General features: G+C 41.9%; 1 protein-coding gene and 1 long non-coding RNA gene across 9 annotated transcripts; one reads left to right on the plus strand and one right to left on the minus strand.

Annotated features, from left to right (window-relative positions):
• Nucleotides 1-13,447: 13,447 nt before the first annotated feature.
• Nucleotides 13,448-17,666, plus strand: LOC105054391 (auxin transporter-like protein 2). The gene is made up of 7 exons (XM_010935874.4): nucleotides 13,448-13,778; nucleotides 13,878-14,063; nucleotides 14,186-14,298; nucleotides 14,415-14,598; nucleotides 14,709-14,806; nucleotides 15,670-16,135; nucleotides 16,990-17,666. Exons 1-7 carry the CDS (start codon nucleotides 13,605-13,607, stop codon nucleotides 17,308-17,310), a joined length of 1,542 nt encoding a protein of 513 aa, XP_010934176.1. The 5' UTR covers nucleotides 13,448-13,604; the 3' UTR covers nucleotides 17,311-17,666.
• A 1,659-nt stretch (nucleotides 17,667-19,325) lies between these two features.
• On the minus strand, nucleotides 19,326-22,948 carry LOC105054392 (uncharacterized). Of its 8 annotated transcripts, none has more exons than XR_003802157.2 (8): nucleotides 22,404-22,947; nucleotides 22,030-22,080; nucleotides 21,807-21,934; nucleotides 21,602-21,676; nucleotides 20,799-21,042; nucleotides 20,598-20,712; nucleotides 19,926-20,085; nucleotides 19,326-19,777 (listed from the first exon to the last, which is right to left on the minus strand). It is a non-coding gene; the product is annotated as an uncharacterized lncRNA (long non-coding RNA). The 8 variants fall into 8 exon arrangements; XR_012135372.1 differs by having other exon boundaries at nucleotides 22,002-22,080; XR_012135373.1 differs by having other exon boundaries at nucleotides 21,602-21,713; nucleotides 22,002-22,080.
• Nucleotides 22,949-26,665: the final 3,717 nt, after the last annotated feature.

The following is a 26,665-nucleotide window of genomic DNA, read 5'->3' on the forward strand; positions in this document are numbered from 1 at the left end:
CAACATCCTGGCCAAATTGTGGTTGGCCAGGGCCGACGCTCCTTCGGGTAGTTGAACGTCGGACGATGCGGCACGGCCCGCCGACCAGGTGTCGTCGCCTGACGCCATCGGAGCCTTCCCTCGTTCGGCTGCCCAGGCCTGGAAGTCAAAAAGAGATGGGAAGCTCGAGCTCGACTGAGTCCCTCCCGAGGCCGCGATGGTCACCGCCGCTGGTCGTTCGGGCTCACGTGCTTCGGCCTGAACCTCTTCCGTGGGTGGGGGAGCTGACACTCCTTCGGCTGTCCCCTCAGCCACCCCTTCCTCGGACGGCACTTCGGGTGGCACCGCCGGCGCCGACAGTGCGATGACCGGCTCATAGCCTGACGCACATTCGATGTCGGGCTGCGCTGCCACCGTCGCAACGTCGGTCGGCGATGATATCTGAGGCCTCTTGAGAGGCCGCGAGGGTCCGGCCCTGGGCGCCGGTCTCTTCCTCGTCACATGTTGCCGAATGTCGGCATCTGTCAGCCTCACTCTCGGCGGCATGCCTGCAATTTCGACAAAGGATCAACACAAGTCCAAAGATAAATAAAAAGGCAAAAGAACGATCGACAGACCGAACTGTACCTAGATGGAGAACCGAACTTAGGCCGGTATCGTATAGAGCTTGCTCGGTGACGAGCTCCCTCTGCTTCGGCACTGACACATCCTTCAGTCGGTGAAAATCCTCTCGATCTCCAACCTCCATCTGACTATTTTTGTTCGGCTGAGTCCGAGGATCGCTCCAGTGGGAAGGGAACCCCCAAGGTAGCGAAGAGGAAGCAAAGAAAAATTGGTTCTTCCACCTGTGGATCGATGATGGAAGATCGATAATGAACGAAAGACCCTTCCAGAGATTGAAGAACCACTACCCTCGGACCTTCGAGTGGGGTCGGAGGACGAAGAACGCCCGGAAGAGAGAAATACAAGGAAAGATCAGCAAAAACCGAAATAACAGAGCAAAACTGATTATCAACCGAACTGAGTTCGGCGCCAGTTGCGCCGGACAAAGCCCGTAGTAATCCAAGACGTTCCAGACGAACTCCGAAATTGAGAAACGAAGACCTGCCCGAAGATCCTCGACATAGAAGGCCACCTGGCCCGGAGGCGGGTTGTTAACCCAACCCTCAGCCCCAGGGGCGAAGAGTTCGAATTGCTCCGGGATACTGTACTGCTCCCTGAGCCGTTCGATATTTGCCTCCAAAAGTGAAGAAACCTCTACCTCTGGGGTCGATCGGGAATCGTCAGTCAGGGAACCCGACTGACTCCCTCGAGAAGAGGTTCTAGCCATAACGCTAGCCTCAGAAAGGAGAACAAAAAGAAAATGGCAAAGGAGGAAGGGTGCAAGAAGATAAGAACAGGCAAAACTTCGAGAAGGGCTTTTGAAGGGAGAGCACGAAGACAACTATCTGGAACTGGGAGACAATTCGACAAGGCCTCAGCACCAAGAATGGATTTGCAGCAAAAAGTGAAGTTTTGGATGTAAGTGACCGCATATATATAAGGCCCTTCAACAGTTCAGATGAAAGCGCGCCGAATAAGGGCTTCTCGGATGCCGACACGTGGCAGCGCCTGGGCCTTTCCTTAGTCCGACGGTTCGACGTACCTGCCCCCAGATTGAGCCACGTCGCCTCCATCCGTGCGAACAGTTCCGGCCCAATAGCCCCCTAACACGTGGCGGAAAAGCCGCGTCTCGAGATTCATTAATCGACGGTGGTTCATGTTTCCAAGGAGACGGCGGTTCATGTTCCCAAGGAGACGGCAGTTCACGTTCCCAATGGGATATTTGACACCGGATCGTTCATTGGTACGGTCGCCAGAGTCGGAGCATGACGTGATGGGTAATCATTCCTTTCGTCCGAAGCCGTCGCCCACGTGGAAATGCTGGCCAATGCGACATCCGACTCAGGAGTGCGGGGGCAACTGTTGGGATATACCGACCAACCCATGTACGCTGACTTACCCTCGGACCTGTCCGACCGACGCCCGACTCTACCGACCGACGACTTTACTGACCGACGACTCTGACGATGACCGCCGACAATGTCCGACCGAAGGTACATCAGTCGAACAGACCCATACCGTTTCCGACCGGCCAAGCGGTCGAGCCCAAATCACCGACTCACTGTCGGGGGTGGCAGCCGACGTCCGACTTTTGCGAGGCACCACACCAACCGACGGTGTCTCTGGGTCATCACCCGATAGCTGAATATCGTCATATAGTCGGTCAGCCCACCCAAACGCCGTACGACCGCTGTGGGCAATTATCCTGTCAAGGACATGCGACATGGCCGCCCTGGGGCATTGTCTTGCCTAGGACATAGATTGATCCCAGTGACTTGACAGTCCACGGTGATTTGACAGCCCCCGATGATTTGATAACTTCTGAGTTGTCTGCACCATTAATGATGGGACCATACCGTATTCCACTATAAAAATGGAGTAAGGCAACAGTAGTGGTGAGGTCTAAGTCCTGAGTTCTGAGGAGCGCCTCTAAGCTCTTGAGTTCTCTTTCTTTCTCTCCCGTTGAGCCTCTGATTTTTCACTGTTGCCTAGTCTCCTCTTTGACTTGACCGTCGGAGGGTCTCCACTGGAGGCATCTCCGATCTGTGAGGACTTTACTTGCAGATGTGCGACACCGGTGATCGGACGATGGGAGGATTGGCTGCAACAAGAACCACGCATTTAGGATCCATTTTCAAAACTTTTGAGTTTATCTTCTTTTGAATAAGACACGTCATAATCGATATTACCATGACGAGGGCAAGACCAAGGTACTACTTAACTCTGCCAACTTGCCCACAATTTCCCATAATTTTCTATCAAGATCGTGAAGATCAACTTACCAAGTGTTAATTTTTAGCCCTTGTGCGTGAATTAAATATATTTATAGGGGTTTGTGGTTCAACAGAATACGATGGCATGAGAACAATAAGTTATTCCTTTTTTTTTTGTTGGCGGGGAGGGGGTTGGGGTGGGTGTGTAGAAACTTATTATTCTATTTAATGTCATCTAGGAACTTGGAAGTGTTTCTTAGAGTATGTTCTGGGTCAGGGTCAAGTTTAAAGCAAGCAAGTGCTTAAACGAAGCAACTTGACAGGCAACCATTGAATAAAGCATTTGTTGTTGGGGAAATAGGATGTATCATAGGCTAAGATCTTATATATCATAACAACAAGCAAAAGCTCCTACAGGCTACAATATACGTATATATGTATGAAACGGGCTATGCTACTCTCGGATCAGTGTACCTGGTCTACAACTTGGGTTTTGACTGGGCCTAGTCACCCATTTTGGATTAGACTTGGATACAAAATCTGGAAATCCCGTTTGTATTGCAAAAATTTTATCATGCTTTCTGATGTACAAAACACAATTTATTCATTATAAGCTTACAATTATAATCGAATGGATAACTAGTTTACCAAAATATATATTCTTATGAATTTTATAATATTATCATTGAATTACAAAAAGCAATTGAAGAACCTCACTAATCTATGAAACAATATAATATTTGGTGCATGCTATTTTGACTTTTTCAGTCACCTTCGAAATCACCTTGGCCCAACAAAAACCTAAACGATTTATCAGGAGAAGATCCTAAGTCTATGAAGTTTAGTTGAGTTTGAGTTGACGTGACCTAAGAAGTAACGGCTCTTGGGTCCGGTGGGGCCATGGAAAATATTAAACACCTCAACCCGTTCAAACTGGGACAGGTCAACTGTGTTCTTGACTTGATTCAATGGGTTTATGTCGAAGGTGGCTCTGGCTTATCCCAGGTCTAAGTTTGCCCCCAACCTAATTTGCAAAAGTAGGTACTCTTGGAGCTTGTATAGCTCATTTGAGTGAATGAGCATTGATTTGAGTTCTCTACTCATTGGCACGTACTAGTCTAGGCACGTGCCTCATGCATGAATTTACCTTATATTGATGTAAAAGATGAGTCATTTTATAAAATTTCAAATATTTGTTAAAAAGAATTACAATATAAAATCTCACATAACCGTATATGGATAAATTGTTAAGATTTGACGCCTCAAGATTCGGTCCACATTGAGCCCAAAACGAAGTTCGCGGTAAAAAATGGAGTCCAACAAGATCAAGATCACCTCAAACGGAGATCGAATGGAAGAGATACGAGTTTTTGAAGTTGGCACGAGATCCGAGGCTACGGAGGACCGCCGGCGGAGTGGCGATGGTGCGGCCGCAAGAGGTGGGACGCCGCCTAGCATGCGGCAGCGTGCGGGTCAGGCGCGCAGGGCGCAGCCCGGCGCAGACGCAGGCATGCGGCTCGGCCCAGGCGCGGGCGCACGGCCCGGGCCGACCACGGGCATGCAGCTCGGCCCACGCGTGGGCGCCCAGCTCAGCCCAGTGCTCGCGCGGTCCACCGTGGACTGCAGGGCGCTAGCAGTCTACTAGAGCCGCATGGATCGAAGTCGCGGTCCATGTGTGGTTTAGGGGGTTTTGAGCACGATCGGATGGCCTGAGATGATTCTGGTTTCAATCCAACGATGTAGGGCCTTATTTGGTTGATCTTAGGATTCTTAATCCTAAACTAACCCGTGATTAAAGCCTTTAAAAGGTCGGGAACGGTGGATTGGCAGTGTGGTGTGGCTTTTTTGTTCGTGAACAGAGACCTCACGGCGGCCTGGTGGTCTCGCATGGGCGTGGAAACCAAAAAAACCCGAAAAAGAGAGAGGAAGCAGATGCCGTATGTTGAGAGGGACGGAGCAGGGCTCCTGGACAGCAGACAGCGGACAGCGATCGCTTCAGGGGTTAAGGGGGTTCTTCCGAGAGAGAGCTTTTGTGAGGGAGAACTTCCTGTGACGGAGAAATTAAGTGTACAAGGGTTGAGGGTGAGATCTCTTCTTATAATTTTTTTTATAGTGAAGTTTGCATGCCTCGTGGATGTGAGCTCTTTTGTGGCTGATCCATATATTTTGATTCTTTCTTGGGAGGTGGTGTCTTGGCTAGACATTCACCCAATAAGTGGATCAGAGCGAGGTAGTACAAGGACGCAGATTGCAGCGATGGTGAGTAAGACTGAAGATGGAGAAGACAGAAACAATCAAGATGGAGATCAATAAGTTTGATGGAAAAAGTAATTTTTTCTTGTGGCAAGCAAGGGTGAAGGACGTGCTCATTCAACAGAGGTTGATCGATGCTCTCTTGTGCGAGGAGAAGCCAACCATCATGGAGGTGCAGGATTGAAAACGGCTACAGATGCAAGCGGTGAGTACTATCCGTATGTACCTAGTGGATGAGGTGGTGATTTATGTATTGAGCGAGACTTCCCCGACGGTGCTGTAGTCGAAGCTCGAGGAGTTGTGCATGGCAAAGTCTCTCACCAACACTCTTTTCCTCTGGAGGCAGTTTTACCAGCTGCGGATGGCTGAGGGATAGAGCGTACAGAAGCATCTAAGCCACTTCCAGAAGATCCTCACCGACCTCCTCAGCATTGGTGAGAATGTTTAAGAGAAGATCAGGGCGCAGTTTTGCTAGCGTCGCTTCTCCCTTCGTACGAGTCCTTGGTGATCACTCTTTTAGTGAGGAAGAGCACCATTAAGATGGATGAGATTACCGTGGTGATACTCCAGAATGAGGTTCTCAGGAGGAAAAATCCAGCTTCGAGCTTAGATGGCGGTAGCTCAGCTTTGGTAGCTTCTGGAGAAGTATGAGGTGGTAGACGGAGCGACAGGAGATCACGACGAGGATGATCCAAGTCCAGGAGGGATTTGAGCAAAACCAGATGTTATCGGTGTGAAGAGTTGGGGCATTTAGCCAGAGATTGTCCTCAACTCAAAAATCGGACGGTGGCTGCTGTAGCGACGGCCGGCAGCAATTTAGATGGAGATGTCTTGGAGATATCTGATGAGGTATCTACTTCTTCCCAGCAGTGGATATTAGATTCTGCATGCACCCATCATGTATGTTGCAGAGAAGAGTAGTTTGACTCCCTAGAGAACAGTGAGGGTACTGTATATCTATTGGATGGATCGAGCTGTGCGATCAGAGGCATTGGAACGGTCAGCTGAAGGATACATGATGGTGTAATGAGGAGATTGGAGGAGATCCGATACATATCTGATTTCAGGTGAAATCTTATCTCACTTAGCAGACTGGATTCGAGAGGCTACAGGACGGTAGCTGATGGAGGAATCCTAAGGGTGCTACGTGACGATAAGATTGTGCTGGAGGGAAAGAAGGGGAGCAGAGGACATTATTACCTACCAGGGAGTCCAATGGGAGGTGGAGCTTCGAGAGCCAGATGGAGCCCAAAGCGAGGTGGAGGTGGATCGGGCACGAGACAAGAGACTCAGGAGGACGAGAGACGACGTCACAAGGTGAGATTCTTATTGCCGCAGGACGATATCCCGAGCAGGTCTCAGATCAGGAGGAGCACAGCATACGACGGAGATGGGATCGAGTGGCCTGGCTCAACTCCCATGTTTGTCCATCCATAATCAGCAGGAGATTGCCCTAGGGTATGGGGGCGAGGAGATCCAGAAGCTCTCAGAGTTAAGAGGAGATCGAATATCGAGTCGAGTTGGAGATTGTTAGGATTGACCGCCTCAAGATTCGGTCCATATTAAGCCCACAGCGAGGTTCGCGGTGAAAAACGGAGTCCAACGAGATCAAGATCACTTCAAACGGAGCTTGGATGGAGGAGATACGAGCTTTTGAAGTTGGCACGAGATCTGAGGCGACGGAGGACTGCCGGTGGCCGGCGGTGAGCAGGCGAAGCGGCGATGGCATGGCCGCAGGAGGCGGAACGCCGCCCAGCACGCGGCAGCGTGCGGGCCAAGCGCGTAGGGCGTGGCCTGGTGCAAGGCGTGCGGCCCAAACGTGAGCGCGTGACCCGGCCTAGGTGCGGGCGCGCGGTCCGACCCAAGCACGGGCGTGTGGGGCGCATAGCCCGGTCCGAGGCGTGCGATGTTGGCGCACCCCGGCCCACATGCGGGCGCCTAGCCTAGCCCAGCCCAACACTCGGTGGACCGCGGGGTGTTGGCAGTCTACGAGAGCCATGTGGACCGAAGTCGCGGTCCACGCGTGGTTCTGGGGATTTTGAGCGCGATCGGATGGTCTGGGATGATTCTGGTTTCAATCCAACGGTGCAGAGCCTTATTTGGTTGATCTTAGGACTCTTAATCCTAAACTAACCCGTGATTAAAGCCTTTAAAAGGTCGGGAACAATGGATTGGCAGTGTGGTGTGGCTTTTTTGTTCACGAACAGAGACCCTGCGGTGGCCTGGTGGTCTCGTGTGGGCACGGAAACCCAAAAAACCCAAAAGAGAGAGAGGGAGCAGACACCGTATGTTGAGAGAGGAGCAGAGCTCCTGGACAGCGGTCGCTTCAGGGGTTCACGGGGGTCTTGCAAGAGAAAGAGATTTTGTGAGGAAGAACTTTCTGTGAGAGAGAAATTAGATGTGCAAGGGTTGAGGATGAGATCTCCTCTTATAAAATTTTCTTTTTCATAGTGAAGTTTGCATGTTCTGTGGAGGCGAGTCCTTTTGTGGCCGATCTACGTATTTTTTTGATTATTTTTATTTTATTTCTTTTTTTTTGTTGCATCGCTCGATACCAAAAAGATCTTGAGAGGTGGTATTCTGATCAGATATCCATCCAACGTAAATAGATTGTATTATCCTGAGCAATATGTTCATACATCTATAAAAAATTTTCTTTTAGAGACTTACTTCACCGTCTGCCATTTTGAATTTAAAAATTGAAGAAAATTATAAGTATATTTATGATGTAAGTGCTGTTTTCTCTTGTCAATTGATCAATCTAAATTGGAGGTTGCATTGATTTCTATCTTGCTATCAAGAGATTTAAGCTATATATCTTAAAATAAAATTTACTTCATCACCGGACAAACAAAGATACATCCGTTATTTTTTTGCTTTTTGTTAAGTTCTTGGGCTTGGCTTTCTACCCAAGTTGCACTGAGTACAAACTAATATTGTCGTTAGTTTTAATTAAAGGAATACTAAAACGTATTTTGCTTTGAAGTAGAAGAGAAATTTGGAAACAGCCTTTCCAGGGCCCAGGCATGAACGAAGAATTCCAACAATGTAGTCCATGCCCCCATACTATTGTCGCTGGAAGACAGCCTCACATGGTTTTCTTATGCTGTTCTTCTATCCCTCAGCAAGTGAGGTAGGGAGGGGCAAGCATGAGGAAGAGAGAAAGCTGTTGCAGTGTCAATGCTCGCTAGCTTTTCAATTAGATTCCTCCATGTGTGATGACGCTCATGATCTCCTTGCATCACATTATCCCACTCCTGCTCTCATGCTCTCCATATGGGTCCCCATGGTGATGCAAGCCCATCGAGTACAAAGTCAAATGAGCAACTTAAACAAAACAAATCTTTCCACCTTTTGGCTTAAATGAAGGCCTCTTTACGCAATGTTGATAAAGGCAATTCATGAAAACTAGAGAGCTTTGACCACATACCCTTACATGTTAGATGGCTATAATGGGAGCTTTGTTTTGGACCTCCTATCTTGGGGTAGAAAAGAGGAGGAAAAAGGAGCTCCTCAAGAAGACAATATGATGTCGTTTCTGGAGGGATGACAAGAGATCTAATCATACTGTTCATACGGGCAGAGGCACAGTTTGTGCCTTGGAATGGAGTTTGGGATCATCATGGACTCCTATAGCTACTGTTGGAAAGTGAGGGGGATCTCCCAAGTCCCACAATTGCTCTTCACCCCCTCATGCTCTTCCGTTACTCATTGCTCTGAGATGGTGGTGCACCAAAGGCTAAAGATCCTTTACCCCATGCTCAGCGCGTGAAAACTCCGAATAAATCATGAGGAGTTCTGCACTTTACGTGGCTTCAATATTTCACCAAGGAAATTAATTTGTAGTCCCGCTCTCTAAGGCTGCACAGAAGGATATTTCTTTCTAAATTTTTGGAGTTTGAGGTTTTTATGCGTCCATCCTATCCTTTCTCTGCCTTCAATTTGAATTAATATTGTCACTGTTCTGTGACCTGACTGGTTCTTTTAAATAACTGAACTAGGAATTAATTAAACGTTCAGCAAAGCTTTTGTTTGGTCAAACTTTTATGATCTTTTACGATCTTGTAAAAGCTTTTCTTTTGCAAACCGTAGCACTAAAGCAATTTGAAACCAGTTCTTTAATACACTTTTATGATGGAAAGCTTTTAGAAAATCAATGTTGAGAACAGGAATAAGAAGATAATATGAGTAGAAACTGAAGTGGTGGGGTTTCAATCATTGCTAATCATATGGTATGAACTACCAATCTGGGACTAGCTAGCTACAAAGTGCATAACCTCAGCGCAAAGCATTTTTATTCTAAGAACAAGCCAAATTTATAGGATTGAGCAGGCATGACCTAACGGTTGAACTCTAACAAAAGGTAAGGTAGAGCAATTAGAAGGTGTCTGTTTTGAAATGGAAGAAGATTCCTCAAATCATAGCATGTGGAGGCTCATTCTTTTCACTAGGCATGCTGCTTGAAATAATACATGTACAATACAAGAAGTGTATGGAATTCTTAATGTCAAAATGGGTAAAAGCAAGCTATTGTTTGAATATATGTGCATAATCGATCCTAGCATTTAGGTTGGCTGGAATCGTTAAAGGCATGCTATCCTGCAATGATTGCATGGGCCTACCACGTAGCTACACCTAAAACTTCCTTTGAAGTTTGAATATTGATAGCTGTAAGGTTTTCAACTGTTCTTATAATTCTCACCATCATAAGAATGCTAGATGAGACAAAATACGCGTTGCTATGATCACCATTGTTGACACAATAAACTAATACTAGATATGACAAGAGTAAATAATATATAGCATCATATTGGAGAAGGGAATGGAAGCCTTTTTTCCTGAGAAAAGAGGCCAAGAGGGATTTTAGTAAGTAGCTCAAGGAATAAAGAGTGCATACAATGGTACAAAAGAACTTTTTTAGGTTAAAGAATTTGATTTTGACATGTTAAACTGTGTTTGCTGGCCCTCTTTTCCCCAGGATGATGCTGGTCTTCTTATTTTCATACAAGGGCATCCAAATGTGAAACTTAATGGGCCTAAGTTGAATTCATTATCAAACTTAATTTTTTCCCCCTTTTCAATACTTGTGGAAAAATCGCCAGTTGTTTCATATGAATGATGAAGGACCAGCCAGAACCCTTTCTTTCTTTTTTTTTTTTTTTTTGTGTAAAAGATCAACCATATGAACCATTTGGAGTTACACCTTTCCAAGGGTCGAACATGAATTTGATTATCAGATCCTTGTTATTCAACTTTGTCCTCACAAATTGTTACAAAATGAACAGAATTATTCGAAGGGTATTAAAACTCAAAAATGATGCCTCGATTAAGTGCTACGCAATCCCTTAGTTAAAAAAAAAAAAAAAAAAAGTGCTACGCAATCCAAAGTTAAGAAGGCAGAGGAGGAGGACATTGCAAATTTTATCAATTCTTCACTTTAACAAATGGGTATACTTTCTTCAAAAAAAAAAAAAGAAAAAAAGAAAGAAAGAAAGAGTATCATGTGCTAAAAATGGATGGTTTACTAGGATTGCTTAATCTTTAATAAGATGATGATATTGATGACAGTTTCAACCATCAGAAAGATATTGATGATATTTTCTCTACAACTAGTTTATTTTCTAAAGTGGCTTATTTCGTTCCGTATTAGCTTGGCAAGCAGATGATTTTTTCATATAAGTAACATACCATATAGAAGGATGTGCAAGTTCGAATGGTATATCAAGATCAAGTACATCGATCAAATCAAGATATAGAATTCATGATCCAATTTTTGGTGCATTTTCTAGACTTACATTAGATTCATAATGTTGATTCTGCATAACCAATCATGCCAAAACAATGGCTAATCTGAATTATGATTTTTTTCTCCTTTTCGTAGACACAAAGCACCTAATTAGATTCATAATGTTGATTTTGCTACATGGTGGTTTCCACCACCTAATTTTGCTACATGGTGGTTTCCACCACCTAATTTTGCTACATGGTGGGCTTCTAATTTGTGTCTTGAGGGTGAAAGGTTTCCAAAGTACTAGTGAGTGAACTCACGAGCATCACTTATCAAACGTGAATCTCAAGCCTTCTTAGTGTATGTGTTTAACCTCGCAACAAATGTTACAATCCTGTCAGGTGTCATTCTGAAAAGGGTATAAAGAACCCTCCCAGCTATCAGCCTAAAATTGCGTCTTCTAATTTGTAAATTCGAATTCATAGTTGTGCTCGAAATTTCTTGATCATCTCTGAATGAAATTGCTCACATCACAGCCAATGTAACAAGCCCGACTGGTGTAGAAAAGAAAGAGACTCATAAATTAAAATACATAGTTATGCTCAAAAGTTCTTGCCGTTTCTTTGATTGAAATTGCTTACATTAGTTATATATTCTTACTCGTTCCTATTATTCTCCATAGAAGAAATAAGGGCAAGAAAAGATGGGCACGACAAGTACCTAGCAAGATGGTTTTGTGTCAGGTTTCCTATTGATGGAAGGAGTGAAATAAAGGGCAGGATCCTGGAGAACATGCGAGAAGTATTAGAGTTCAAGGGGACGTCTCTCTCACACAACTTGGTGATAAAAGAATTCCACCATGATGGGTGGTGTGGGATGTGTTCCAAAAGAAAGGGGGTGGAGCACTAGGCCTCAAGAGGACAAAAGAAAAGGGAACACAGTAAGGGAAAGGAGGGAAATGTTACAGAGGAGTTTGCCGTTTCCCCAGGGCACACGGCCCAAACACTCGATCCGCCTGTCGGCCCCCCCAAATTTCCCCAATCTCGTCGGTTTGGTTTTTTTTTCTCGTTAAATAGCGATAATAATAATAATAGTAGTAGTAGTTTGTGGTGCTGGTGTCCTCGAGTCCACCGGCCCCCATGTGGTAAAGCGCCTTTGCTGCTATAGGGTGGGGAGCCCTCCACAGCCTTCATAAAGCAAACACGCTCGCCAGGAAGCAATCATGCGGTCTTCTTCCTTCCATAATCTCCTCCTCCTCAGCTCTGAACCCCGGATCAAATTGGGAAGTCATAAATACATTTTGCTTTAAGAAAAGTTTTAGGTAGTCATATGTTGAAATTGGACCATATGTTAATTTGTAGAATTGGATCCTTTTAAATTGGAGTCAAGGCTGAGAATGCTAATTATCTCAGTTGGTAAAATCATGGGCATTGAAATCAGTGATATTGGCTTGAATGTTGCCTTCATTTGATTTTATATCTTATGCATGGGCATTGAAATCAGAGATATTGGCTTGAATCTTGCCTTCATTTGATTTTTTGTTCTTAAAAAAAAAAAAGAAAAAAAAAGAGAGTTGGAGTTGGACTGAATGATGCCAATACTATCTATTCATTTGATCAATATTTTGATCTATTTATTACTGCCAAAGCATCCAATTTGGCTTATGCTAGTTTAATTCAATCGGTTCAATCTCTACGAGTGTTAAATTTCAATAATAAGCAACAAAGGGGAGAATGATAGAATTACAAAGCTAAGAAACTAGTCTCCAATAATAAGTGGAGAATTAGGCAAAAAATAAATCAATCGGGGGACCCCTTTTGTCCAAGAAGCCAATGTTCCAATTTGAAGAATAAACTGAATCCAAACTTAGACCATGATCCAACCAAACCTAGTCAATTTATAATACCTATGATGTATTTTGAGTTGAATCAAATTTTGCCTCTAATATTGAATGGGTTTACCATGTGAGTGGAGATAGAGACAAACATTATACAAGATCTAAGTTTGAATTGCATTTTTCACACAGAAAAATAATTGATCTTCTTTTACAATGGCAACCGTTGCATTGTAATCTATAGGAATTTCAAAGCAATAAGAATTCTTTGTTCATTCATTTGTATGAATCTCATAGCAGCCGTTGCACAATCCAACGGTGGGTGAATTCATTCGAAGACCAATTCTTTTTTCATGTGAAAGATCTAACCCGGCCCACGTGTAATCCAAAACGGTTACTCATATTTGAGGGCATTTCGGTAATTTTGTGTGTGCAAAGCTACAGGGGAAAAAAATTAATGTTTAACAATCCATCTAACAATCTTAAAATGACTTTTTTCTTAATTAAACATAATCAAATCTGGGTGGCTTTCTACCTCCCTGATCAGAAAAAGAATAATAATAGTAATAATAAAAACTTCTTAATTAATCACGATTGGCGAACCCTAGTGTGGTCCGGGTGGAGAGGACTCACTCGGGAACCGGGTAGAGCCGCTCGCTCGCGTGGAGCAGGAAGCCACGCTGGCATCAGTGCACATTATGAATTTTAGTTTAAAAAGACCAACGGTCCAAAACCAGTTGCATCTCACGCAGAGAGAGAGAGAGAGAGAGAGGGGGCCACTCGCGAATCCCTCCCACATTATTTCACTTCCCCATCGCTCGCAGTATAAATAGAAGCCCAACCCACTTCTTTCCCAGCTGAAGTCCAAACGGTAGCTTGCTAGCCGTTTCGTCAGCCACAGCACAAACAAGGGAGAGAAAGAGAAAGGACGAAAGAATAACGAACAATAGAAGTTAGAGCTGGTACAGAGAGCACGCAAGGCTAAGGAGGGAAGATGGAGCCGGCCTCCAACGGGAACGAGGACAAGGTGGTGGAGACGGTGATGGTAGGGAGGTACATAGAGATGGAGCAGGAGGGGGAGTTCAAGACCATCAAGTCAAGGCTCTCCAGCCTCCTCTGGCATGGCGGCTCCGCCTATGACGCTTGGTTCAGTTGCGCTTCCAACCAGGTCCAACACCAGTTCCCTACTCCTTTCGTCGTTTCCTTTCTTTTCTTCTCATTTCTCATCCCAAAATGAACTAAGACTTTGGATGGGTTTGGTTCTCAGGTGGCCCAGGTTCTACTTACACTGCCATACTCTTTCTCACAGCTGGGAATGATGAGTGGTATCCTGTTCCAGCTGTTTTATGGTCTCATGGGTAGCTGGACGGCTTACCTCATCAGTATTCTCTATGTGGAGTATAGGACTCGGAAGGAGAGGGAAAAGGTGGACTTCAGGAACCATGTCATCCAGGTATTTCTCCCTCCACTTGTGTTTGTTTAATGTTAACTACTGTCCATAGCCATTTCCTTACTTGGTTTTTTTTTTCCTTAATTTTGTTATGCTTTTCGCTTTTGTTTTGTTATGAAAAATAGTGGTTCGAGGTGCTTGATGGGTTACTAGGGAAGCACTGGAGGAATCTGGGATTGGCCTTCAACTGCACATTTCTTCTCTTTGGATCTGTCATCCAGCTTATTGCTTGTGCTAGGTATTAGCTGCTCTTTACTTGTTCCTTTTTTTTTTTTCTTTTTTCCCAAAGATTAAGTACAGGAAGGCTGAATAGAAGGCTGATCTGTTGCTGTCTCCGTGTCTTCTTCGTGGCAGTAACATATACTACATCAATGACAAGCTGGACAAGAGGACATGGACCTATATATTTGGGGCTTGCTGTGCCACCACAGTATTCATCCCATCCTTCCACAACTACCGGATATGGTCCTTCTTGGGCCTCCTAATGACAACCTACACTGCTTGGTATCTCACTATTGCTTCCCTTCTTCATGGCCAGGTATGAATCTTCTTAAGTATCACCCGAGCACGAATTTATTTGTGTTTTTCGTTGTTTCTCTCTGGCTTGTCCCTTGAAACGTGGGATGTTGGGTGATGAAATGACGGCAGGTGGAGGGAGTGAAGCATTCGGGGCCAACGAAGCTGGTTCTCTACTTTACAGGCGCCACAAACATTCTCTACACATTCGGTGGTCACGCTGTTACAGTGTAAGGAGACAACTACTCTTGGGTTCCCCACAATACACAACGTAAAACAAACACAACCCGCACATCAAAACAACAAAAACAAAAAATAACCCACTTGCCCATGTGATGTGATCTGTCCCCCCTCGTCTTTTCTTTTCCCTGATATTTTTTATTTCTTGTGGTGCATTCATCATCCGTATCTGTATTCTACTTTGACCAGCGAATGGGACCATAGTCCCCTCCATCCCTCCCACCACTAATCGCAGCACTCGCTCTCCATCTTATCAACTTACTTGGAAGAAATTCACAATGCATTAAATATAGATCACTTTCACTATACTAGATAGAGTTCCTAACGTTTTAAATCTCACGTACACATGTGCTTTTTCTTTCCCCTCTTATTTCAAAATAAAGAAATTAGTGACAGCTGCTGGCAACATTTGCTCTCTTCTGCAGCTCTGCTCTCTTTTGTTCTTTTGTTATCTTTATTCCATCCACTCGATCACATAAACACTGTTACTAGCTCTTCAGGTTAGAACTCCAAGACACACACATACATGCACTCTCTCTCTCTCTCTCTCTCTCTCTCTCTCTCACACACACACACACACACACACACACACACTGAAACCTGATAGTATTCGTATTTTGAGGTATACGAGATCCCACTGTCATAAATGCGTGCTTAATTTTGACCGTCAAAGAAGCTATATATCCTTGACTATCTTTAAGGCAGGAGGCAGTATATGCCACCTGCATGCTCGACTGAGACAGATGCACAGGGACCAATCGATAAATAATTACCTAATCGATAAATAATACTAATAATAACATTAGATAGATAATTACTAATGAGAAAACAAAAATATATATATCATCATCAGGGAGATCATGCATGCGATGTGGAAGCCTCAAAAGTTCAAGGCGATCTATTTGCTAGCGACGTTGTACGTGCTGACGCTGACTTTGCCGTCGGCGGCGAGCGTCTACTGGGCGTTCGGCGACCTACTGCTCGACCACTCTAACGCTTTCGCTTTGCTGCCGCGGACGGGGTGGCGAGACGCGGCGGTGGTGCTGATGCTGGTGCACCAGTTCATCACGTTCGGGTTCGCTTGCACGCCGCTCTACTTCGTGTGGGAGAAGCTGGTGGGGCTCCACGACTGCCGGAGTTTGTGCAAGCGGGCGGCGGCGCGGCTCCCCGTGGTGGTGCCCATCTGGTTCCTGGCCATCATCTTCCCCTTCTTCGGGCCCATCAACTCCACCGTCGGCTCCCTCCTTGTCAGCTTCACCGTCTACGTCATTCCCTCCCTCGCCCACATGCTCACCTTCCGCTCCGCCGCCGCCCGCGAGGTATTTTCTTTCCCGTTTTTCTGGGGGAAAAAAAAAATCTTCAACCTTTTTTTATTCTTTTTTTTCTTTTAGTTTGCGTTTAACCCCTCGACAGAATTTATTATTGCATACAAACCCTTAAGGTTGGCAACGTACCTATTCAGCCCCTATGAAAGATAAACATTTGCGTGGCGTAAATGACTGATAGCAACTTGGCTGTTAACTAATATCTGGATTTTTTTTTTTTTTTTTGGGTCCATAACAATTATCTGGTTTTCGCGCTTCCTTGCATATCAGACAAGAATTCCACATCCATTCAGTACAAAAAAAGCCCAACACAAACAATTGGGGCGTGCGCGGTAGATATGATCACATTAAATATAGTAAATATATGGATTTGGTTGTCTTAGTAACTTGTACCTTATTCTTTTCTGAGGAGAGCAACTTGTTCCTCATGCTAAGTTGTTTTGTACCAAAATAAATATTTAATTTATATAAAAGAGGAATTTCCATAGCTATGTTTTATACCTACCTTTTTTTTTTTTTGGTATCATTCATGCTAGAGTGATTGACGTAGTACGATATGAATATTAGTGCTGAAATTAAACCAATAATAATTGTGTTAACCACGGAATATTCCTTAATATTTTTATAATGACATTTAAAATGCATGCAACATGTAAGATTGTCACATTGCGAAAACGAGTATTCAAATTTAATAGAATACTTTTTACTCATAGATATATGTATTAGAACCAATCGAAACAATTCCTTTCAGACATGACCATAAGCAAGTATCCCAATTCCCAGGAGCTCATAATTACGTTGCATTAATTATTGCTAGACACTAACACGTCTTTTGCTGCGCTTTGCAGAACGCAGTGGAGGCCCCGCCGAGGTTTGTGGGGAGGTGGATTGGCACGTACACGATCAACGCATTCGTGGTGGGTTGGGTGCTGGTGGTGGGATTCGGGTTCGGGGGTTGGGCTAGCATGACCAACTTCATCCACCAGATCGACACATTTGGCCTCTTCACCAAATGCTACCAATGCCCCCAACTCCCACCACCGCCACCATATGGCCTTCCATTTCCTACCAGCACTCCAGCTCCTTCCGCTACTCCATTCCCCACTGTTGCTCATAACCGCACCATTCCAACCATATCTAACTTTTCTCCCTCTCCCTCGCCTTCTTAAATTGTCTACCACCATCATGGCCCATGAGCTAGGCCTTGTACACCCCCGGTTATTTTGAGAAGCCGTACTAGAAGCTATGAAGCCTTACCAATGTGAAATGAGACCGTAGTATGACCAGTGGATCTAGTTTTAATTAGCACTGTCCCATTTGAACTGCTAGGCTAAGTAGTGAAAAAGAGGAAGGCAGGAATGTTCCATGTAGGCAAGTAGTCGCCTGGTCGTTTGGTAGAGAGAGCGAGAACAAACGCTTCCAATGTTTTAATACTTCTTGTTCTTTTTCTTTGTGTGGTCAATTAAGAAATTTGAGTTGTATGGGAATATTATTAATACGATGTGGCAGCAACTGTTGGATCCAACTTTATGTTCTTCTCAAAAAAGCTTTATCTTCTTCTCATGCTCTCTCTCTCTCTCTCTCTCTCTCTCTCTGCTGCACGTTGCCTTACTTTATTAAATTCTAGCTAGAGGAGAGCACTGCCATTTTTTCTTGGTTGTTGGAAGCTTTATTCCCTCCCAATACCCCGTAACGCAGTTTTAGACAGCGAGACATTCTGATTTCAAGGGAAAAGAATCTAACGACTACCGGAAGGGAAAAAAAAAAAAAAAAAAAAAACATTGTTGCAGATTTAACCATATATTCCACATGCGCCAAAAGATGGTGGCTAGTTTAGATTGTCTAAAACCTGCACCTCACGGGTTGTAAGCGTATATTCACCATGAAACCCTAGTAAAAATTGATATTGTAATTGTAGTGCTATATTCGAGTGCTGACGATTAGATGACCATCATCTATGGATGGATTCTTGGTGATCTTGGAGACGAAACATGCTAATAGGGGTATAGCGTTACATTAAGAGGTGACACAGTTCTTCTACTGGAAAGAACACTACGCTCCATCCACAGTGTGCTCCCAAGTCCTAACGAAAGCCATATTTAATAACCGTCTTAATTTTATAAGCTAATTTTCATATTTAGCTAAAGCCTTGTCACCTAGATACTTCACATGGTACCTGATTCTTAGCCCTTTATCAACTAGAGAATATCAGACTAATGGGTCAAAAACAGCAACTTATATGAGTGGAAAAGTTGTCTCCTCTCCTCTAAAGATGCAGGACCAAGAAGAGGAAAATTTTGTCCTTTGCTATGGCAGTTTGGTTAAGACAACCAGGTAGACAGATGGAACATGACATGGCCCTTACTTTGGACTAGATAAAGCCATTGCTTCATTCAAGGATTGGCATACATCATACAGTAGTACTGGAAGTACTAATAAAAAGAAGAGATACTTTTCAGCCTTTTTTTTCCTTAGGTTTCTCACTTTTAGGGTGGTAGGTAGGGTATCAGAACCAGAATGAGCATCAATTAGTTCCTTAGTTTCCTGATCTCAGTATTTGTAAATTATCTACTACGCAAGCCGAAAATCATCAGATTTTGTCCCAACTATCTGATAAATTCTGATTTCTATCAAAGGCCACAATGCAAATTATCTGATATGACAAACATAATAGTCTGTTAGATGTTGACAAACATGATAAAAAGAAGAGATACTTTGCAGCCTTCTTTTTTCTAGGGTTCTTTCACTTTTGGAGTGGCAGGTAGGTGCGAGATACTTTGCTCGATGCATCTCTCTTTCCAGCTACAAAATATGGGTCAACAGAGAAGCTAAAGATAATACGACCATCAGTACCAGGTTGAGCGTCAATAAGTTTGATTCGTTTCTGATTTCAATATTTGTAAATTTTCTATACTAAGCACGACCATAATTATCCAATTTTGTCTCAACTATTTGATAAATCCTTATTCCTGTCAAAGGCCACATGTACATTATCTGATATGACAAACAGAGTAGTCTGTTGGACCTTGAGGAAAACTAAGCATCACCAGAGGACCATCAGAGATTAACCAAGTTTGTTACATGTAAATAGGGTATTTTTAAGGGTCTATTACTTCATGTAGTCAAACACACACACACACACACACACAAAAAAAAAAAGAGCACTGAAATCCAGGTTCTTAAGTGAGATAACAGATGACCTAATACATTTATACCATTGATGCAATCAAAGAATTAAATAAAATGATTTACAAACACAGCATTTATGATAACGACCTCTCACAGAATATCCACATAACCCATATAGAAATAAGGATTTTTCCAAGATAGTTTTTGGGAACTAGGTCCAGAATGTGGTTGTGTTGTTGTATGGCAGAAGTCCTGATATTGCTGACTTTTAACCAATAGCCAGGTATTGTTTGTTGAGAAGCCTAACTTGAATTTTGTTACAAGCCCTTAATTCATTGCTCGGAGATACATAAGTAATTTAAAGATTCTAACCAATAATTGCTTCAATGACTGGTAACTCCAAACCAATGTTGTTAAAATAATAGTTTGATTTGAGATTGTCCTCATCCCAAATACACTTCAACACCATAATGTCGCATTTTCGTCATTTCTCTCCATAATAAAAATCTGGTTAGATGCAAAGACATGAAATTCAGAAGAAAAGAAAATAAAAATTCACCAGAGCTTCCAAAAGAAAGATGTTAAAACTTAGAAACATGATATTTGATTAAAGAACATAAGATAGAAAAAAAGAATTAATGAGCTAAGATGGTACCTAAAATGTTTCCAAAGTGTGCAAGAAAGCAGGGACGAGCCAAGCAGTAAAATACAATAATGCGTATTTCCCATCAAGACAACATGGATATCCATTGGAAACAGAGCAGTAGAATGGAGATAAAAGACACGGGCACTTGAGAATTTGAAGTACGTACAAACTGCAATTTGTAGATGTAGACACAACCATAGATCTATCAGGCATTGTTAGACCGCTATGAACCATGAGTTGAGAGGGAAAGTGGATGAAAACAGTATCCATGTCACTGGTAAATATAAGAGATAGCCTCATTATTGTCTACCAACTCTCTTACCAGAAAAACATTAAGGATCCATGCCACTGGTATATATAAGAGATAGCCTCATTGTTGTCTACCAACTCTCTTACCAGGAAAACATTAAGGATCATTGTGCATAAGGAAATCCTCTCTATGTATTTCCATGTAGAACTCAATTTCTTCTACTGCTATTTGCGGGAAATTAGCATCAAAATCATAATGGGAGCTGAGGTTCCTTACAAGAATTACACAATATTGAATCTGGCTAGAATTACAATTTTAAAATTCTTCTTGAATAAAATTTAAGAAGGCCAGACTAATACAGTTGCCTTACGAGAAACTAGCATAAAATGCAAAAGAGAATTAACTTTCGACATAGGAATTTAGTATATTACTGGAGTAGGCTTCTTGAAGGAGAAGCACAGCATGCACAAAATGCAAGCTGATATACTTCCACATTCCACTGCACTTCCCTCTACAAGTTCCTTCTGTATTCTGACCAGTCAATACCTGCAAATTTAGCAACAGAAATAGAAAATTAATATGCATAACATATGACTTTTCCACCTCAATTTGCCTACACCATAGATACGTACCATCTTTAGCAGCCAAAGATACCATAATGTCATCAATGTCCTTTCCATTTCTTTTAGTCAACACGTATATACATAGGTATCACCCCTCTTGAGTAGATCCCACAGTTAGTTGGCATACTGAGCCATAGGAATTTGTATTTTTTTTCCTCCCTGGTCATTTGTTTTTTCTCCACTGAGCAAAGTTCACCCTGAAATTATTTGGTGCCTTCTCTATCATCTTCTCAAATTCCTACTGACTGCAAGACTTTGAGGTCCATTAAGAAAATAGATATAAGCAGTAGCTGGTTATAAGATTTAATGACCAAAAGAAACATAAAATTGGAATACCATGATTATTTTTTGTTTAGAATTTTAAATACATAATAGTAAGCCCAGCTCTTTATAGTGCAATGAGCTGGTTGTAGGAACTCCCAGGAGGAGCCAGGCTAGTCCATTGAACTGCGTAAGAATATCAATAAATCAATCCCACTCTTCCAACGATGAATTATTTGAAACAAATAAGGAGAACCAACCAACAGAGCATGGGTCGCAAGTTATACAAACTGTGATTTCCCAGTACGTAGTTTAGTCACATGCATGATATAATTCATCTAGAGTATTTTCTAGGCTTATAATTCATTTACAGTTATTAGAGTTTTACCATAGTGGATGACCTCATTCTCTCATGTAGATTAAAAGTTCACAAGTAAATTGCCCCTAATTTTATCCAAGGACTTGCCTAATAAGTTGCAGTCATGAGACCAATTCACTTCTTGTTATGCAAACCTCACATTAGAAAATTCTTCCATTCACTGTAGCATTACCTTGTAGTCATCATGCTCCTCAAAGAACATTTTCCACAAGGAGCACGAAGGCGAGAACCCTGTTCCTGTCGCAAGCTGCAACCAGCAAGGCCATCGGTAAGCACTCAAACATCTGTCCGCAAAATGTAATCAATAGATTAAAATAACGATGCAGAACTCAACATCTCCAAGTGCTAACAAGAATAAAATCAGGTCGCCAAATTACCATTATAATATTTGCATTGGTGTCCTTAGGCACAAGCATTTCTTTCCCAACCAGTCCCGAGGTTTCATGTCACCGTAAATACAACAGCATAACATGAGTGGAATATGATCAATCAATCAAGCAAGGAACTGAAAAAGAAAAGACATCGGGTCAGCCAAAATTATGACAACAGGAGTAGAGGGTTAAAATACTCGCATAAGAAATTTGAGCAGAATCCTTTCACCATTTCCCCTTGTTCATTGGTATAAACAAGCCACTTTACACACGAAGAAACCTGTAAAGAAATACTTGCATCTTGAACTTATTGTTGTGATGACACAAACATAGCTACCAGCTTTCTCAGACCGATTAAATTAAACATCACACGAAACACTTTTCCTTCAAAATTAATCATCAAACAGACCCGTGATATCATGAATTACAAGTCTCTAAAAGACACATCCTAATACTTGAGTTTCTAATACTCTGCATGGCATCTCGCTTACGAGAAGAGATCATAATACCGTGAATTCAGATCATAACAAACTCGATAACTGTGCTAACGTACAAAAGGGAGCTGCCTTCCCTTAAAGACAATAAGTGGAAGGCCATTGATACCCTCGATGCTGAAGACGATGTGCCAGATTTTCTGGGGGCATCATCCGGGTGATCTTGGTGTTCAGGAGGCATCTCCCAATGTACTTGTTAACGATGACACCCTCGTCATTCTTCAGAGAGACCTTATGTGCCTTGGCTGGAGCCTCTGTGGTGATCTGGGCTCTTACAGATGACCAACTTCCCAACTGTGGACGCGGTTCGTGGATACAAGCACGTCTGCCAGCAAGGATACACCGTCAACGTAAGATACCCTGACTATTATTTTATTATAACATCTTAGCAAAAAATAAAAAATAAAAAAATAAAATGAGTTAGAAATACTCATCCTCATCAGGATTGCTGGTAGAGGAGCAAAAGAATCAGAAAGACTTGGTCTGACTCTAGGAGATCCCGAACCATGCCGGGCACACCCTTCTCCTTCCTCGGGAGCGGCTAGGGTTTCAAAAGAGGGTTAAGAGTTGGCTAGGGTTTCAGAGAGGAAGATAAAAAGAAACGGGAGAAGCGACAAGATCCAGAGGGTTCTGAACCCTTTTATTCTGTCAGGTTCGGGTCATGGATTCAGCCATCAAACCCAACAACCCGCTCTGACAAGCCTCAAAAATATCCTTTCGAATTTTATTTCACATTTCATTTAGGAATATTTGCATTTCATTTCATATTTGTATTTCATTCTTGAAAAATGCCATCTCCATTTAATTAGAGTTGCATTTCATTTTGAAAACATTGTATTTACATTATCTATAACTGCATATAAAAAGGAGCTGTAACAGAGCTTCAAATCATGCAAAGAAAAATATTTAGATTCCCCCCAAAACTTTTCTTTCTCCGATCTAAACTCCCTTCCCAATCTGACCTCTCCTTTCCCTGTTAATCTCCTCCTCCATCTCAATTATATCTTCAGATTTACACATACATCTCACTGAATTCCTTTGGAAAAGCCGGGATATTACAAAATTTGGTATCAGAGCTCAGATCTGAACCTTGGACCTACGGCAAGACGATCTGAAAATAGTAGTGAAGCTTGCTTGATACTGTAATTGGCCATCTGTGGTGCTGCACAGTCCAGGTTAGAGATCGACAGCAGAATTTTCATTCAATCAAGTAAGACACTCAACATTAAGCAACACTCTCAAAACTGATTAGATCTATTTTCAGAATAGATTGTGATGAATGTATCAAGGTCTACAAGGGTGATTACTATTCTAATAAGTTAGGAATAGCAATCTGGCCTCATGAAATCATCATTAGCCACCCTGAATTGAATTGCTGTTACCAGGAGTTATAAAAATTTTTAATCTCTGTCAAACAATTTCAAAACATATTTTAAAAAATTTTTCTGGAGTGTAGTAAAAAATGACAGAAAGAACCAGATTAAAAGATATCTGTGAAAATCTACGAGCACTGGAAGAAAGAATGCAAACATTTACCACAGACTGCCACAACCATATTGAAAACAAATTACAACAAGTATCTGAGGAATACAATACAAAGTTGGGTGTGTTTGCAAGATAGTTAGATGAAATACAGATTGACGAAAGATAGAGATATGAAGCTTTACAAATTGAAGCTGCAAGGAGGCATAAAATTATGATGCAGGAACAAAATTGCAGGCATGAGCAGTTGCTGAAGCTAATTTCGCCGTAGCCATCAGTTTCTTAACCCACTCCTTCATTCACTGCAAACAACAATCCATCAGCCCCAAGAAATGGAAGAACAAACAGTTCGGAGCCACCTGGCTGTAGCTCATCAGCAGTAGTAGCTGAAATTAGAGGTAAAGGAATACTACCCATACCTTATCAACCATTAGATAGAATGGGTGATATTCAAAATAGGACCCCACTTCACCTACCTTATCCAAAGTTGGAATTCCCTACTTTTAATGGTGAAGAACCCAGAGAATGGTGCAGTAAGAGTGAACAATATTTTAAAATATATCAGATTTCAGTGGTTCAGTGGGTGGAAATTGCTACAATGCATTTCATGAGAAAGACACACAGATGGAAGGAAGGGTACTTAATTGATAAACCAAATTTGAGTTGGGAAGAATGGGTGGAAGCAATGAACAGAAGATTTGACAGTGAAAATATAAAACAGTTGATCAGAAAATTTAATAAATTGATGCAGATAAGTACTGTGGAGAAGTATCAAGAAAAGTTTGAGGATATGAGAGCTAGGATGATACAATATAATCCAGCATTAACCGAAAGATATTTTATAGAAAGTTATATCGGTGGGTTGAAGGAAGAATTGATACCCTATATTGATTTATCTCATCCTACAACTTTAGAAGAGGTGTACGAACAAGTTAAGTTACATGAACAAACTTTGTTAATGATGTGAAAAATGAACAAAATGATTTACAAAACACCCACAACTAAGACAACAGAATATTTTCACACTAAACCAGTAGTACAGAAGGAAAACACAAAATCTCAAACCTTCAGAAATCAGAAGTTATTTCAGAAGGATAACAAACAACAATGGAAACAAAGAAGAGCAGCTAGCCTGTGCTTCAAATATGGAGAAAAATATCATCCGGGGCATCAGTGTTCACTGAAGATGAATCAATCTGTTAATGCCATAATAGAAGCTGATGAAGTATTTGATAAACAAAAAAAAAAAAAGATAAAGACATAGAAATAGCTGTATATGCCTTAATGGGACAAAACCAAAATAAAACTATTAAGATTCAAGGAGAAGCTGGTCATAAAACTCTAGTCATTCTAATTGACATAGGAAGTACTCACAGCTTTATTGATCACCAAGTGGCTAAAGAAGTGAAGGCTACAATTACTGCAGCAAACCCATTAGTGGTAACAGTGGTAAATGGATACAAAGTGTTGAGTAAGCTCAAATGTGTCAATTTTAAATGGACTATGCAGGGAGAACAGTATCAGGCAGATTTAAGGGTGATTAGATTAGATGGATCTAGCATAATTCTAAGAATTGATTGGCTAAGAACCTATGATAAAGTAATCTTCGATTATTTGGATAATACTGTTACTTTTATTAAGGAAGAAAAATAGATGACATTGAAAGGTATTACAGAAGGATCTAAATTAAAGACTACTAAGGCTAAACTTCAAATGATCACTGCTACACAGTGGTACAGGTCTGGACTTAAAGAAGACTGTTGTGCAGTTAGGCAACTGAAGAATTTTGATGGAAAAAAAACAGAGGCAGAGATACCTAATTCAGTTAATAAAGTATTAAAATAGTACATTGATATATTCCAAGAGCCTAAAGAATTGCCATCTAATAGGCCACAAGATCACAGAATACTTTTGTTATCGGAGACTAATCCAGTTAATATCAGACCATACAGATATACATATGAACAGAAAAATGAGATTGAAAGATAAATACAGGAAATGCTTAAAACTACCATTATTCAGCCTAGTACCAGTCTATATGTTTCACCTGTATTATTGGTAAAGAAAAAAGATAACAGCCGAAGATTTTCTATGGATTATAGGCAACTTAATAAGGCAACAATGAAGGATAAATATCCTATACCCTTAATTGATGATCTTTTGGATGAACTTGAAGGATCTCAATATTTCTCTAAAATAGATTTGAGATCAGGTTACCATCAAATTAGAATGAACCCAGAAGATGTATATAAGACAGCTTTTAGAACTCACATAGGTCACTATGAATTTTTAGTAATGCCCTTCGGATTAACTAATGTACCAGCCACATTTCAAGCTACCATGAATGAGGTGTTCTCTCTTTATCTTAGAAAGTTTGTGCTAGTATTTTTTGATGATATTCTGATATATAGCAAAATCTTAGAAAAGCATATGGAACATCTCATTGAAGTATTGACTATATTAAGAAAGAATCAGTTATATGCAAAAAGATCTAAATGCTTTTTTGGACAGTAACAAGTGAAATATCTAGGGCATATAATTTTCAAAGAAGGTGTGGCAACTGACCCTAAGAAGGTGATAGCCATGCAAAGATGGCCTAAACCATCTACATTGAAGGATTTGAGAGGATTTTTGGGACTCACAGGATACTATAGAAGGTTTATAAAAGGATATGGACTATTAGCAAACCTTTAACAGAGCTACTTAAAAAAGATAATTTTCATTGGGATGAAACCACACAAAAGGCATTTGAGAAGTTAAAAGAGGTAATGTCTATAGCACCAGTTCTAGCTATGCCGAATTATTCCTTACCTTTCATTTTGGAGGTAAATGCTAGTGGATATGAAATTGGAGCAATCCTCTCACAACAAGGAAGATCAGTAGCTTACC

Source organism: Elaeis guineensis, chromosome 11, assembly GCF_000442705.2.
Source record: "Elaeis guineensis isolate ETL-2024a chromosome 11, EG11, whole genome shotgun sequence".
Lineage (NCBI taxonomy): Eukaryota > Viridiplantae > Streptophyta > Magnoliopsida > Arecales > Arecaceae > Elaeis > Elaeis guineensis.

What these genes read in the sequence shown, in the direction of transcription:
- LOC105054391 (XM_010935874.4), top strand. Translation starts at nt 13,605, where the DNA reads ATGGAGCCGGCCTCCAACGGGAACGAGGACAAGGTGGTGGAGACGGTG. An exon ending in TCAGTTGCGCTTCCAACCAG is followed by an intron (nt 13,779 to 13,877) that starts GTCCAACACCAG and finishes TTTGGTTCTCAG; the next exon opens with GTGGCCCAGGTTCTACTTAC. An exon ending in CAGCTTATTGCTTGTGCTAG is followed by an intron (nt 14,299 to 14,414) that starts GTATTAGCTGCT and finishes TCTTCGTGGCAG; the next exon opens with TAACATATACTACATCAATG.